The sequence below is a fragment of the Pseudochaenichthys georgianus genome, unplaced genomic scaffold, assembly GCF_902827115.2.
Source record: "Pseudochaenichthys georgianus unplaced genomic scaffold, fPseGeo1.2 scaffold_647_arrow_ctg1, whole genome shotgun sequence".
In the NCBI taxonomy this organism is placed as follows: Eukaryota; Metazoa; Chordata; class Actinopteri; order Perciformes; family Channichthyidae; genus Pseudochaenichthys; species Pseudochaenichthys georgianus.
The window spans coordinates 21,063-36,132 of record NW_027263203.1 but is presented as its reverse complement, the minus strand read 5'-3'; the positions used below and the strand labels follow the sequence as shown (position 1 = coordinate 36,132).

The 15,070-nt window shown below is 42.5% G+C and overlaps 1 protein-coding gene across 1 annotated transcript; it reads right to left on the bottom strand.

Moving 5' to 3' along the window:
* Positions 1-416: 416 nt before the first annotated feature.
* On the bottom strand, positions 417-14,808 carry tnfsf11 (TNF superfamily member 11). The gene is made up of 5 exons (XM_034079547.2): positions 14,422-14,808; positions 11,677-11,712; positions 6,244-6,370; positions 3,136-3,552; positions 417-3,012 (listed from the first exon to the last, which is right to left on the bottom strand). Exons 1-5 carry the CDS (start codon positions 14,611-14,613, stop codon positions 2,951-2,953), a joined length of 834 nt encoding a protein of 277 aa, XP_033935438.1. The 5' UTR covers positions 14,614-14,808; the 3' UTR covers positions 417-2,950.
* Positions 14,809-15,070: the final 262 nt, after the last annotated feature.

The window sequence follows — 15,070 nt, the reverse complement described above, 5'->3', positions numbered from 1 at the left end:
GTGCTGGGGACCCGGCTATACATTTCTAACATAAAACGTTGGGGTACTCAACATGTCTGTGTTCAATATGCTGGCAGCTCCAGGACAGCCAACAAAGAATATGCTCTTTTTAGGTTTTTAGTAACACTGTAATCCAGATACAACTGTAACTTGTATCCTGATTACTTTCTCCTGTTACCGTTAATCTACCTAAAGATAGTTATTCCCATCATGCAGTCTGTTTATTCTGCATGATGGCGGTCCAAAAGTCTGCTGTGAGTTAGCAGTGGGCGGCTTTTCTATACAGTCCATCTCTGTAATGACATACTGGTGTTAAATTAAAGATGGTACCGATCCCCGTCACGAACCCATCACGCTCAGGGTGGCCCGTTCAGTGAAAACACAGGAAACGCTGCTACAAAAGTACTTTTCTTTATTAAAACATACATTACATAAATAAAAAAAAACATTGCATGGAAATCAGATGAAGATTTGACAGGTATGCTACAATCGTGTAGAAGAAACATGATGACCATATTGCTTTCGGCTAGGCAAGTGCACACAGAATTGTCAAAAAAAAATCAAGATACATAAATATGGAATTTAAAAAGAAGCCCCTGTGTTTTAATAACAAAAAGCGTGTCTACTATTTCCTCTAAGTGCTGCATAATGGATGTCACACAGACGAGAGGTCATTTCAACAATGACCCGTCTCCGTACTTCTATAGCTAATAAATAAATATTTAGTGCATATTCCCATCTGCCTCGGTGAAGAGCCACATGAAAAACAAAAGTTAAGTTAAAAGACGAACCCAAGTCAACTTGGCTCCTCTGGTTTAAGAAGACAGTCTATTCATGTCGTTGATGGTCAGACAGGCCAGCTATCTGCATCCCTTTTCTTTTTTCAATCGTCATAAACATATCAAACACATGTCCTTTCCTCCTTAGTTCAAAATGACTTTGTCGTGTAATCGCCTCCAATCAAGCAGGAAACTCTTTAGACCGCGACGTGGAGAGAACGTGAACAAATCTGATCTGTTGCTAAGAAACAGTGAATCTCAGGGTGATGTAACCAGTGGTGGAAAGCAACCAAGTACTGTTCTTAAGTACACATTTGAGGTACTTGTACTTTACCTATTCTTCTAATATACTACATTTTGGAAGCCAATATTGTACTTTTACTTGTAGATTTGGACACACAATAATTAGGAAAAACTCTTAAAATATGATGTTTTGGTAAAGATGAAACCATATTACATTTAGGAACCTAGCACGAGTGGGTTAGCACAAAGTGAATCGGCAGCTTCTTCACTGTGAAGATTTACTGCGTCTGCTTTAGAGTTTTTAAATATTTAATGAGTTTTTTCTGCAACAAGTACTTTTCTTCTAAAACTTTAAGCACATCGTCCTTATCATACTTAAATACTTTTGCTTAAGTACCATTGTCGATGCAGTACTTTTACTTCAAATTGAGTATTTTTAGAGTAGTATTAAATACTTTTGCTTAAGTACCATTGTTGATGCAGTACTATTACTTCAAATTGAGTATTTTTAGAGTATTAAATACTTTTGCTTAAGTACCATTGTCGATGCAGTACTTTTACTTCAAATTGAGTATTTTTAGAGTAGTATTAAATACTTTTGCTTAAGTACCATTGTTGATGCAGTACTATTACTTCAAATTGAGTATTGTTATAGTGGTATCAAATACTTTTGCTTAAGTAACATTGTCGATGCAGTACTTTTACTTCAAATTGAGTATTTTTAGAGTAGTATTAAATACTTTTGCTTAAGTACCATTGTTGATGCAGTACTATTACTTCAAATTGAGTATTGTTATAGTGGTATCAAATACTTTTGCTTAAGTAACATTGTCGATGCAGTACTATTACTTCAAATTGAGTATTTTTAGAGTATTAAATACTTTTGCTTAAGTACCATTGTCGATGCAGTACTTTTACTTCAAATTGAGTATTTTTAGAGTAGTATTAATACTTTTGCTTAAGTACCATTGTTGATGCAGTACTATTACTTCAAATTGAGTATTGTTATAGTGGTATCAAATACTTTTGCTTAAGTAACATTGTCGATGCAGTACTTTTACTTCAAATTGAGTATTTTTAGAGTAGTATTAAATACTTTTGCTTAAGTACCATTGTTGATGCAGTACCATTACTTCAAATTGAGTATTGTTATAGTGGTATCAAATACTTTTGCTTAAGTAACATTGTTGATGCAGTACTATTACTTCAAATTGAGTATTGTTATAGTGGTATCAAATACTTTTGCTTAAGTACCATTGTTGATGCAGTACTATTACTTCAAATTGAGTATTGTTATAGTAGTATTAAATACTTTTGCTTAAGTACCATTGTTGATGCAGTACTTTTACTTCGAATTGAGTATTTTTAGAGTAGTATTAAATACTTTTGCTTAAGTACCATTGTCGATGTAGTACTTTTGCCTCAAATTGAGTATTTTTAGAGTAGTATTAAATACTTTTGCTTAAGTACCATTGTCGATGTAGAACTTTTGCCTCAAATTGAGTATTTTTAGAGTGGTATTTGTACCCCAGTAAAGACTCCTGAATACTTTTTCCACCTCTGGATATATCCCCTGTTGTGATAATCACTCCGATCAGAGACTAACGACTTCCTCGTTCACACGTACAGAACTCTTCAGGAAGACGTTTGTGATCAGTGCCGTGTGCAAACCTGTTGTTTTTATTCTGTTCTAATCCGCTAAGTACAAGCAGATGCTCCGTGTTCCTACCGGACATTTTCTCCAACATTGATAAATCCTTCCTCACTTTGCGTCTCGCCAGCAAACCGACTTCCCAAGTTTCTCCCTCGTGGTTTGTTTAGTCGGTCCATAAACACATCGGTGCTTAAGTCGTAATCTGAGCTGAAATGTATTGAAATGTCACAATACTTAATTTAAAAAAAAGAGTCCAGTGCTATTTTAGATGAATTTAAGAGCCGTGTGTCGGGGACTGAACCGTTTCCATGTCTTCTCTCATCGAGTGCTCCAAGGCTATTTGGTGAAGTACAAAAACAACAAGACACTTTTGATCAACACTTATAAATCACTAACAGTGGTTCTTTGGCAAAAGTTCAGTAGCAAGTCCGCTCCTCTCGTCTTTTAACGCTCAATTACCCAACTTGATCGCCCCGAAATACGTCCCTTCTCCCTCGGGGTCCAGCACCCAGGCGTTGGACACGGTCACGTACAAAGCGTCCCCCTCCTCCAGACGAACCCCTCTTCCTTGCTGGGCGCAGTACATGTTATAGCTGGTGATGTTCCAGCGCATGGTGCTGCCCGTCTTCATCAGAAGCGCCGACTTGCTGTTCTGCTTGATCTTCTCGTGGTACACGTACTGGATGAGCTGCCGGTTGCTGACGTCCACCTGGCTGCCGTCCTCCAGCTCAAGGTTGTAGTAGCGGAAGCAGGTTTTGGCGTAGATGTAGTAGAAACCCGCCTCCTCCACCAGCAGCTTGCCCTTCTGGTAGCCCATCTTGTTGCGGTATCCGTGCAGCTCGTCCCAGTCGATGGTGACGGCTTTGGGCTCGCCTTCTAGACGGAGAGAAGAGACATTTTAATGGACAAGCTTTTAAAGGTTTCCTATCATGCTATTTTTAGGCATATATTATGGGTCTCAGATATATAAAAACATGTCTATATCGGACTCAAATCTGGATCAGCTCCGTTGTTCAGCGGTTTTTAGAGATGTGGGGACGGAGGAAAAGAGAGCGGGGGACACATGGTGATGGAGAAAACAGTGCATTTTGCATGATAGGTCCCCTTAATAAGCGACACCCCCCTTTAAACAGTCTTTTAATGTTTTTCACACTTCTTTTTTTACATGAAGATGGCTAAACAAATGAAGATGTATTATTAATAATACAATAAAGGGCTGTGTTACCAAGGTAACATAACTAATACAAATGACGTGATGTTGCAATTGATGATACCGTGTGATTAAAGGGAATGATCATTATAATTGTGGTGTAATTATTTAAGAGGCTCTGTTCCCAACAATACGTTTTTATTAAGTCTGTAGAATGCGTTTTGCAGGCCGGGGCTTCTCTGCAGCTCCACCATTCAATTCAGATATGTATATACACTAACTTTACTAAATATTGAGCTTACTGCAATTTGGATATTGCATTCACATTACGATAACATTTTAATTAACTGTGCAGCCCGAATGAAGCTCAGCGCAACTTCAACCAGGAAGACCGTCTTTACTCATTCATCTACTATGTCCATGTACTTCTCTCTCTCCCCTCTCAATAAGTGATCGGGGGCGTCACTCCCCAGCTTAACCAACCACTTCGCTCTATTCTCACCAGCCTATCAAAGCGCTCTGCTAACTCCCCTCTGACAGCTGTCATTTCAGGTGAACACTAATTTATTAGTACAATAATTAGTACACTAATATTGGCACTAGTTTAGTCACTTTTAAAATGAACCCAGCTCTATATCACAAGCTTCCTAATATAAAGGTTGAAGGGGTTAAATGGTCTATTAAACTGTTACTATAAGTAATAAAGTATAAAAGTGCATGCATGGAAACATGTGTTGTAATGATGCAGTTTAGAGGAAGTATCACATGTTCTAACTAGCGGACATTATATGGTCCTTTAGTTGAACTTCGTTGTCATTGTTAAGTTAGATATTTTGACTTTATACCATATTATTACTTTAAAATCTACTTTTAAACAAGTCATATGTCAGCAAAATCAGAGTTCCCGTTAAAATAGTTTTTTGCCGGTCGACATGTCGGTTAAAGTTTAAATCTTCCGGACAAAATGAGAAAAGCGCAGGTCAAAGGTCTTCTTTGTTATTTATTGAGCTTTAAAACAAATCGATATGATTTAATATTAAACTAATTATAGTTGATTAACTACATTATTCAAAAGTAACTTTCAATAACACGTGAGCTCTCTCCCTCTCCTGATAGCCCGCCAGTCTCACGCAGCTCGACAGTAAAACTAAACACATCTATAGCTAGTTACGGTAGTTTGAGAGGTCATTAAAACAGATACGTGTGATATTCTAACCTGAAGTGTGTGTTTTGTTCCGCTCACCGCTGCACGTGATCAGAGGTGCGTGTCCACTCGCCAGCAGCAGCTGATCTCTCTCTCCCGCCAGATTAGACTTCACTCGCGTTTATGTCCATATCGATCAGATCCAGCTAGTTCTAGCTAATGATATGACTACCTGCTTATTAAAAGACACCTAAACAATAAGCGTCGCTATGCAACCGGGTGAGGCCGCAAAGTATAGCGTAGCATTATGCATTTGTTTACATGCCCACCGGAACCCCCCAGGCATTACAACAGATCAACGCACAATCAACCCATCCAGGACATCTCTTTCTCCACATTAAGTGTTAAGACATTAGAATCGGACTATTCTTGTCTGTCACATCAGCGGCGCAAACTGATGTGTTATTGCGCTAAGCAGGGGTGTCAAACTCAAGGCCCGGGGGCCACATTCGGCCCGCGACTCATTTATTGTGGCCCCACAAGAGCTTGCAAAGAATATAATATGTTTATTATACGGTTACATGCTACAGAAGCACGTTGCCCATAAACTACATGTCCCACAATGCATCTCAAATATGACTTTTTTTCTCAGAATTTGCCTTTTTTTCTTCAAAATATACATTTTTTAGAATTCCTTTTTCTCAGAATTTGATTTTTATTTCAAAATGTCACTTCTATTTCTTTTTTCTCCAGAATATTTTGGGACATACGCACTGAAAAGACTTGCAATCTTTTGCCCTAGACTTCTGCTTTCAGACGTAGTTAATTATGAAGTTATTACCCTATACGATGATAATCCAATGCAGAGGCAATGATGTAATATAATACATTATTTATATATGATATATTTATCTATGTATTTTTATATAGTCTTAAAGTTACAACCGGCCCTTTGAGTGCAACCATAATGCTGATGTGGCCCGCGATGAAATTGAGTTTGACACCCTTGCGCTAAAGGGACATTATTTTGACCGGAGAGATTTAGATTTGCCGGTCTTCAGCATATTTACCGGTCATAGTGCGGTAATTACTGGCTAACGGGAACTCTGGTCAGCAAAATATAGATAGAAGCTTCAACTGGCAGTTAATAAAAATAACTCAAACTCGTGTGTGATTAAATCGTTTTCATTTAGAGCGGCGTGACAGAAACGGCTGATTGTGACGACAGCCACGTGTTTCTAGCGCTTTCGTTACAGGACGTCACAGGACTCACTCTTGGAGAACTCCTGGTGTGCTCTGATTGGTAGATGCGCTGATGGCAGACTCTCTTTTGGATTTTTGCAGCGTCCTTTTTTCCTCGTGTCTCTCAGAGCGTCCAGCACCGGCTCCGTCTGCACTTCCTGAACACACAGAAAGAAACCTGATTTAACAAACACTGATCTCCACACACACACACACAAAAATCCACTTCTTCACGTCTCTTCTACATCAACATGTGTCCCCTCTTCTTCATGTCTCTTCTACATCAACATGTGTCCCCTCTTCTTCATGTCTCTTCCACATCAACATGTGTCCCCTCTTCTTCATGTCCTCTTCTACATCAACATGTGTCCCCCTCTTCTCATGTCTCTTCTACATCAACATGTGTCCCCTCTTCTTCATGTCTCTTCTACATCAACATGTTGTCCCCTCTTCTTCATGTCTCTTCCACATCAACCTGTGTCCCCTCTTCTTCATGTCTCTTCCACATCAACATGTGTCCCCTCTTCTTCATGTCTCTTCTACATCAACATGTGTCCCCTCTTCTTCATGTCTCTTCTACATCAACATGTGTCCCCTCTTCTTCATGTCTCTTCCACAACCAACATGTGGTCCCCTCTTCTCCATGTCTCTTCCACATCAACATGTGTCCCCTCTTCTCCATGTCTCTTCTACATCAACATGTGTCCCCTCTTCTTCATGTCTCTTTCTACATCAACATGTGTCCCCTCTTCTTCATGTCTCTTCTACATCAACATGTGTCCCCTCTTCTTCATGTCTCTTCTACATTCAACATGTGTCCCCTCTTCTCCATGTCTTCTTCTACATCAACATGTGTCCCCTCTTCTTCACGTCTCTTCTACATCAACATGTGTCCCCTCTTCTTCATGTCTCTTCTACAATCAACATGTGTCCCCTCTTCTTCACGTCTCTTCTACATCAACATGTGTCCCCTCTTCTTCATGTCTCTTCCACATCAAACATGTGTCCCCTCTTCTCCATGTCTCTTCTACATCAGCATGTGTCCCCTCTTCTCCATGTCTCTTCTACATCAACATGTGTCCCCTCTTCTTCATGTCTCTTCTACATCAACATGTGTCCCCTCTGTGGAAAGAGACTGAAAGTTTCAGGAACAAAGATTTTCTCTCTTTTTGATCCATTTCTATAAAAACCTGTCTGAAAACGAGCTGATCAGATTGTGGCCACTTTGTGGATGTCATAACGATGTGTTGTCTTGTGTAGCCATTAGCCAATCAGCAACCAAGGCCCTTTAAAGCAGGTCAGAGTTGTATCCGTCCTCTTTGGCTCTCATGTGACCTTTCAGATAGATTGCACTTCTCACGAATTTGGCACAAAAACAGTCTCTGGATTTTGTCCAGCCGCCACGCCGCGTCTGAGCCGGCTGCCATCCTCAGGCAAGACGGAGCACACACACTCGGGGAAAACATGGTTTCCAAGCACGTAAACAGTTCCTGCACCGAGAGATTAAAAACACCATCCGCCTCCATCTACCATCGAGCCCTCAACAACACATCTAAGTTCGGCTTCCACCACAACAACGAAGAGATTAGTACAAAGGGAAATCATGAAGTCCACCGCACTGATGAAGCGTCATCATATCCTGAAGGTGTCTTCACTCGTCTCTCTGTAATTAACCATGACCTCCTTGCACCGTCATGCCAGCCTAACCTCTGAGCCAGCTCTTACAACCAACACACACACACACGGGGAAAGTGTTGATTATGATGAGACACACACAGCGCGCCGCGGGAGCACACACCCTTCAGAATTAGCACGGTGTTGGAATAGTGCACCTGCGTCGTGCTAATGATCACCGTGAAGTTAATTTATACACAGACCTCAAACGAATCCAGACACGTCTCGGACTACGATTAGCACTCTCCTTTCTTTCCACAACACATGGTACTTGGAAGGAGGCGAGAGTAAACACGGCCCTGCCAACGCGGTGATTGAGAAGGACCCGACGTTGTGGGATCCGTCTTGATTTGTGGCGAGACCTCTTTCACCAGCGAGAAGAGATTATTTAGACGAAGGAGCTGAAGCTTGGCAGCGCTCTGATCTGCACGGTGAAGAAACGACTGCCGTGAAGAAGCGGCAGAGAAGATGAGAAAGCAGACGGGGTGTTGCAGTGTTTCCCACAGCTCTGAATATACTTGGGCGGGTGGTGGCAGCGATGGCAGAGCGAACAGGTACAGCAGGGCCCCTAATGATAGCCCTATAGTTTAAATTGACTACCCAACATGAACATATGGAAATGGGTTACTATTTAAAAAAATAAATGTATTTATAATGTATTTAGGAACCTATCCATGTGATTTTTTGGGGGGGGTCGAACTCAAAATCCTCTAGGGGGTCCAGGGGCATGCCCCACCGGTAAGATTTAATTTTTTATTTTGGAGTTAAATGCATCAATCTGGTGCATTTTGAGGGAAATTAAGAGACTAGATCTATGGAAACACTATATTAAACAGAACTGTATACATTTCAATAATCATAAAATCATGGCCATACCCAATAACATACCATTTCCAATATGAAAAAAACACTGAACTTGTTTATTAATTAATGTATGGTTCATTTATAGTTGTGAGTGTCTGTGCTCCTGAATCAGCCTCTCCGATCTCCCCTCCTCTCCCCCTGCTCCTCTTGAGACTAGTTTTCTCTCAACAAGTTTTAAAAGTGTATCTTACCTTTTTTCACCTAGTTAACTTTTTATTTATTTATTCATGCATATTTTACTAATCACATTACATTTCATTTAGCTGACGCTTTTATCCAAAGCGACTTATAATGACCGATTACAGGGACATCCTCCCTGGAGTAACTAAGGGCTAAGTGCCTTGCTCAAGGGCACACTATTGGTGGTGTTCCTGGCAGGATTTGAACCCACAGCCTTCCGATCTTCAGCCCACCTCAGATTAGACCAATCACTACCCTCTCAAATGGAAATATGTGTTTACATAAATGGTGACCACACCGTTTGAAACCCACTGAGAACTTAGACTAAGTTAACTATCTAAACACTCAGAGTCCTTCACCTCACCTGAGCTGAGGTTATCCCGAGCTTGAATGACACACAGAGACCAATCAAGGGCTTTGATTTATGATCTGTATCACAGTGGCCATGTCGGCAGGCCACATCATGTGGACAGCCAGTCACCCTGTGTGAGGCAGGCCACTTAACAGGTCAGAAGGAGGCGAGATCAGTGCAAGGGAGCGAGGGATCATTGTCCACAAGTTAATCGATCGCAGATAGCGTCGTGGTCACGGACGAATAAAAAAAAAATTATAAAAAAATTATAAAAAAACAAAAACCTAAATGGGTCAACGCGTTTTGCTCAATTAGGAATCAATGGCTATTACTCTTCCATTACTCCTTTGGAGCGACCGACCTGAGGATATCAGGGCTGACCTTTTAAAAACTCATTATTTTATGCATCTTATTCTATGTTCTATGTGTGTTACTAATGTTCTTATGTTTAGACCCCATTTCATTCGCTTGCTCTCTGTGGGTTAGGGTTAGTATGTGAAATGTATTATTATTACTACTTTCATGATTCCAGAGAATCGTAAAGACTTCACTCGAGAAGCCTCGGTTCAACCCCACCTCGACACAGCCACACACACTGCAGCCTTCCCTCCAGGACGCGCCCTCTCTGGTCCCCCATGCTGGAGGACCACAGTGCACGCAGGCCTGCGATCTGCTCTCAGATCAGTCAACATTCCCATTGTGCTGAGGAGCGCTCCCCTCACACAGCGCTCAGGCCACCGGAGCAGATCTGTGTTCAGACCTTCTGGTGATACAGACCCGAGTGTGTGACTCACGATGTCCTCACACACTGACCACAGATCAGGTCCCGTCTCACATCAAAGCGCTGACGGCTGTCCACGGAGGACGGCTCGCTCACACCCCTGAGCTGTGAGCGGAGGAGAGACGTGTCAGCCTGACACCTCGTGAAGCCGAGGGGCCGAAGACACAATGAGACACAGTGAGAGCTGGGTGGTTTGTGCAAGAAGCCACCAGGGGATACCCGGGGCAAACACAACACGTCGTGTCGAAGGACTAGAAGCGCTATGGGAAACCAAACACCAGTGAAGCAAAGCAGTCCTTTCATTCCGTGTTGTTTTACTTCCTGGTTCCTACGGTGTTGCCAAGAGCTTTGCCAAAGAAAGACTTGGTGGGGACTTCCAAAAAAGGGATAAGAAAGAAAATACATGACTTCAACAATTAAGAATTTATATTCTATAACTCCCTCGTGCGACTGCGCTCTTTCGGAGGAGTTCTCCGCGACCGCCGCCGACGCCAGAGAGCCACTCATTAATAGTCGGTGCTGTAAACTACTCGGCGCTCGGCGACAGGAAGAGAGCAGCTCCTTTAGGAAAAAGCTTCTTCGCCCCATATCAAAATATGGAAGGTGTTGTTGCTGCTGCGGCCGTGTGCCCGGCTGCGGCTTGGTGCTCTGCAGGCGCTGCGGTGTGGAGGGGAAACACAGCCATGGGAACATCTGGATTTCTGTCAGAGCCATGTTGCAGATGATAGTCGGTGTTGTTTTGCTACTTTAAGGCGAGGATAAATATTGTTTGATTCAACGTGTTGGAGTTATTACGGTCTTCTTTCAGGAAAGGGAGATAAATCATGCAACACACACATAAGGGGGTTTTTGTTTCTCGTCTACCTGGGTCTGCAGGCGTGTCACAAGCCCATCACAAGTTCGCTTTAGATAACGCCTCAGTCGCATATTTCATCATTACAACTTATCTTAATATCGACTTTCTAAAAGGTGTATACAGAGGGCATAGTTCATACATCATTCATTGCCGATAGCACGTCAACATGTCTTTCTTACTGGCTGTTGACGGTCCTCTCCAGTAACATCTCAAACCTCACTGTACAAACGTTTCCTGCAAACTTGCACATATTTAATAAGATGGTTCCTGATTTGCATGTTCAGACAAACAAGACGAATAAAAAGTAACCGTATCAAAGCGAGGGATCAACAAGGGAATGTGTATATAATGCATCACGTCTTTTCTTTTTAAGCACAAGTCTCTTTTTGCACACGCTGTACTCCCTCCTCAGGAAATACCTGCTGTGCTTCAAAGGACTCTTAAATCTCCCAACTGTTGGCCCTCGGAGATATTATTTTTGGCAGCTCTGTTACACCACAGCTTCCTTTTGGCCACGAGCCAAACACAATCAGCCCATCAATGAAAAGAAACTGAACATGTTAGTGTAGTGAAATCCGAGTGCCGATAATTGATAGATCATTTCAAGAAGTGTTGATGTGCAAATTCAGCTTCAGGGGTGATCACTTCTCAGGCAGGAATCAAACCTGTGAAATGCAATCTGTGTGTGAGAGGACGGTGTGTGCGTGTGCGTGTGTGTGCGCGTGTGTGTGTGGGGTTAACCGGAGGTCAAACTCACCTGTATGGGTCGGTGGGGGGCCGTGGACAGATCGACCTGCAGACACACACACAGGTTAGAGGGTCAGTCTACACAGAAATGCAAACTTATGCGATTCCTAACGAGCTCAATTTGTCATGAGGATGTTTCGCTGACCGGTGTGGGCGGGAGGAATATGTCTGTAAACCTTACAGGGAGACAAGTTGTGGGAGTGCGAGGTGAAGCTATTTCCCACATGTCACTCAGCACGAGAAACTCAAAGCGATTTGGGGCATTTGGTTCTTATTCCCAGGGCTGTCGCGTCAGAGTCATTTAAGAAACGGGTTACACGCATGCACAGAAACACAGCCCTCGTGGTGGATGATAAAAAAAAAAAAAACTCCCGTCAGCACATTCTTATGCGGACACGGCGGCGCTGAGCATCTCCAGGAAGTCGTGCAGGTGTTGAGGGATGAGTAGCACAGTGCCAAACTCCAGTAAACACACACACACACACACACACACACACACACACACGCTGACTCATGCTAAAAGTGCTACCATATGACTTTGATTTCAGTAAAAAAAAGCTGCGTGGTTAATTATCCAAGAGTCCTTCTTACTCTGCCCATAAAGACGGACCCCACTCATCTCCTCTTGCACTAATCTTATTGTTTTTTAAAATGAGTTTTAGTTCTTAAATATATTTATGTTGCATTGCAGCGGGGGTGTGTGTGTGTGTGTGTGTGTGTGTGTGTGTGTGTGTGTGTGTGTGTGTGTGTGTGTGTGTGTGTGTGTGTGTGTGTCTACAGAAGGTCCAGTTGTGATAGGCACGGTTCGCCACTGCATTACTACACTGTAGCTACCGTGCATATGACGCTAAAGCCTTTCAACAACATAACCAGATAAATCCACGCAAGTGTTAAAACACAAATACAATTACAGCCGTAGAATTAAACGACGTGTTTGATTTCCCTCAGGCTCACACACGCCGATGTGTTTATGCCAGAGAAATGTAAACCCCTAACACAGATCGAGAGACGCTCCCCAGGTGAACTCTGCATCCCGACGGAGCGGAGATGTGGTCTGACCTCCTGGCTTGTTGAAACACGACAATTATTCAACTCCAAAACCGCCAAAAAGTTAAAAAAAACAATCACGGCTGAACCTAAATGTTATCTTACAACATCTCAGACACGCAGCCCTGCAAGAGGCACGACACGAAGCATGTATCTCTCACTGCTTGATGAAACCCACACTCCTCCAGAACAGCTTTGCTTACGCTCAGAGGTTTACAAAGTATGACACATATAAATTACAGATATCAGCCATGTAAACATGCACACGAGAAACTGCAGCCCTCGAGTGATCTGCATTTGGCAAGGCATCTTTGCACAGCAGACGGAGATGCTATCACCACGCTGCAGCTAGGACATATCTCTGTGAAATAACTAATGCGTGGAAAATGTAAAGTGTCTTTTAGAGATGCTATCTGGAAGTCTGGGTGTTTTTACAGCAGCGTTTAACTGCCTGCTGCCTTCAAAGAGACACCAAGGGTGCAGGGAAGCTTGGCGCACAAAACTGCAGAACTGGCTCGATTTTGTTCTCCACTTGTCTAGATTAGCCTACACATACTTCCAGAGGAGGGAAGTAACTAAGTACTCAAGTACTGTACTTAAGGACAATTTGAGAGACTTGTACTTTACTTGAGTATTTCCATTTTATGCCACTTTGGACTTTTCCTCCCCTACATGTATTTAATACCTTTAGTTACTTTACAGATGTGGATGAAGGATGTGAAATCTAATCAAGTGTTGAATCAGACTTTAGTTCCACCTGGAGGAGATCCACCAGCTACCCTGCAGTCTACAAAGTACTTCAGACTAGCTGCACCTTCACCAGCTTTGAGAACACTTTCATGATCAATCATTATAAAACATATATATATATTATTCTGAAATGGACCAATCTGCACAACGACTACTTTTACTGTCTTTCACTATATTTAGATGAGAATACTTTCTACTTTCACTTGAGGAACATTTTGCAGGACTTTTACTGAAACAGAGTAGCCTACACTCTGGTACTTCTACTTTCACTCAAGTACAAGATCTGAGTACTTCTACTTTTACACAAGAACAAGATCTGAGTACTTCTACTTTTACTCAAGAACAAGATCTGAGTACTTCTACTTTTACTAAAGTACAAGATCTGAGTACTTCTACTTTTACTCAAGTACAAGATCTGAGTACTTCTACTTTTACTAAAGTACAAGATCTGAGTAATTCAACTTTTACTAAAGTACAAGATCTGAGTACTTCTACTTTTACTAAAGTACAAGATCTGAGTAATTCAACTTGTACTAAAGTACAAGATCTGAGTAATTCAACTTTTACTAAAGTACAAGATCTGAGTACTTCTACTTTTACTCAAGTACAAGGTCTGAGTAGCCTACTTCGACTTTTACTGAAGTACAAGGTCTGAGTACTTCTACTTTTACTCAAGTACTTCTACTTTTACTCGAGTACAAGATCTGAGTACTTCTACTTTTACCCAAGTAAGTACTTCACCTCTGCATACTTCTAAGAGCTCACACCGCCTATTTCACACAGAGCAGGAACAGTTATCTGGCACTTTATGGCGTTATAAAGTTGCGCAAAAGTGTCTCGGACAGAGAAGTGTTGACAGTGTGTGCAGATAAATATTTACGCGTCAAACCAAAGTGTGTGTGAGTTGAAAGTGTTGTGGAAATGAACCTCCCGAGCACACGAGTCATGTTCAGCCTACCTCCTGCAGATATCCCGTCAGGTGTAATAGGATCGCCACGCTGGAGGCCACCTGAAGCAATCCCATAACAGCGAGGGTGCCGAAGAGCAGCGGCCGGTAAGTGGGCTCGGATCCCGGGTGGAAGCGGTGCTGCCCGGCCTCCATGTCGCTCCGCAGGTAGCCTCCTCGGTACTCGCTGTGCGTAGCTGCCATGATCCCAGACTCAATGCGAGGGAAAGAGAAAGAGAGCAGGGAGTATAACGAGCGGTGGGTGGGCTGAGAGCGCGTTTCTCTGCAGCCAACCAGAGGCAGGCTCGCGGGTCAGACTGGACCGGTTTTGGATGAGCGCATGTACAGGTGGAGAGAACCTTTATGTCTCCACGCGGGGCAGAACGGGCAGAACAGAACAGAAACTCAATGACACGTGATCCACCCCTTTGTGCGCGAACACACGCCTCCGTGCGCGTCCACACACCCCCGGTGACACACTTCTGCACAGACTGGAATGCAAAATAACTGATGAGCCAAAAATGTACTTACTAATCGGTCACCATTTTACAGCCTGTAAAGTCCAAATTATCATTTTATATTATATATCTATTGTCTTAATTTCTCTTATGTACATTGCCTGGTTTCTTTACGTTGCTGCAAACAGTTCCCAAATTGGGAT

Excerpts from the sequence above, each read along its gene's own strand:
- tnfsf11 (XM_034079547.2), bottom strand. The coding sequence starts at position 14,613 with ATGGCAGCTACGCACAGCGAGTACCGAGGAGGCTACCTGCGGAGCGAC. Across the intron at positions 6,371-11,676 it reads CCCCCCACCGACCCATACAG|GAAGTGCAGACGGAGCCGGT; the intron begins GTGAGTTTGACC and ends CTGTGTGTTCAG. Across the intron at positions 3,013-3,135 it reads TTTCGGGGCGATCAAGTTGG|CCTTGGAGCACTCGATGAGA; the intron begins GTAATTGAGCGT and ends TTCACCAAATAG.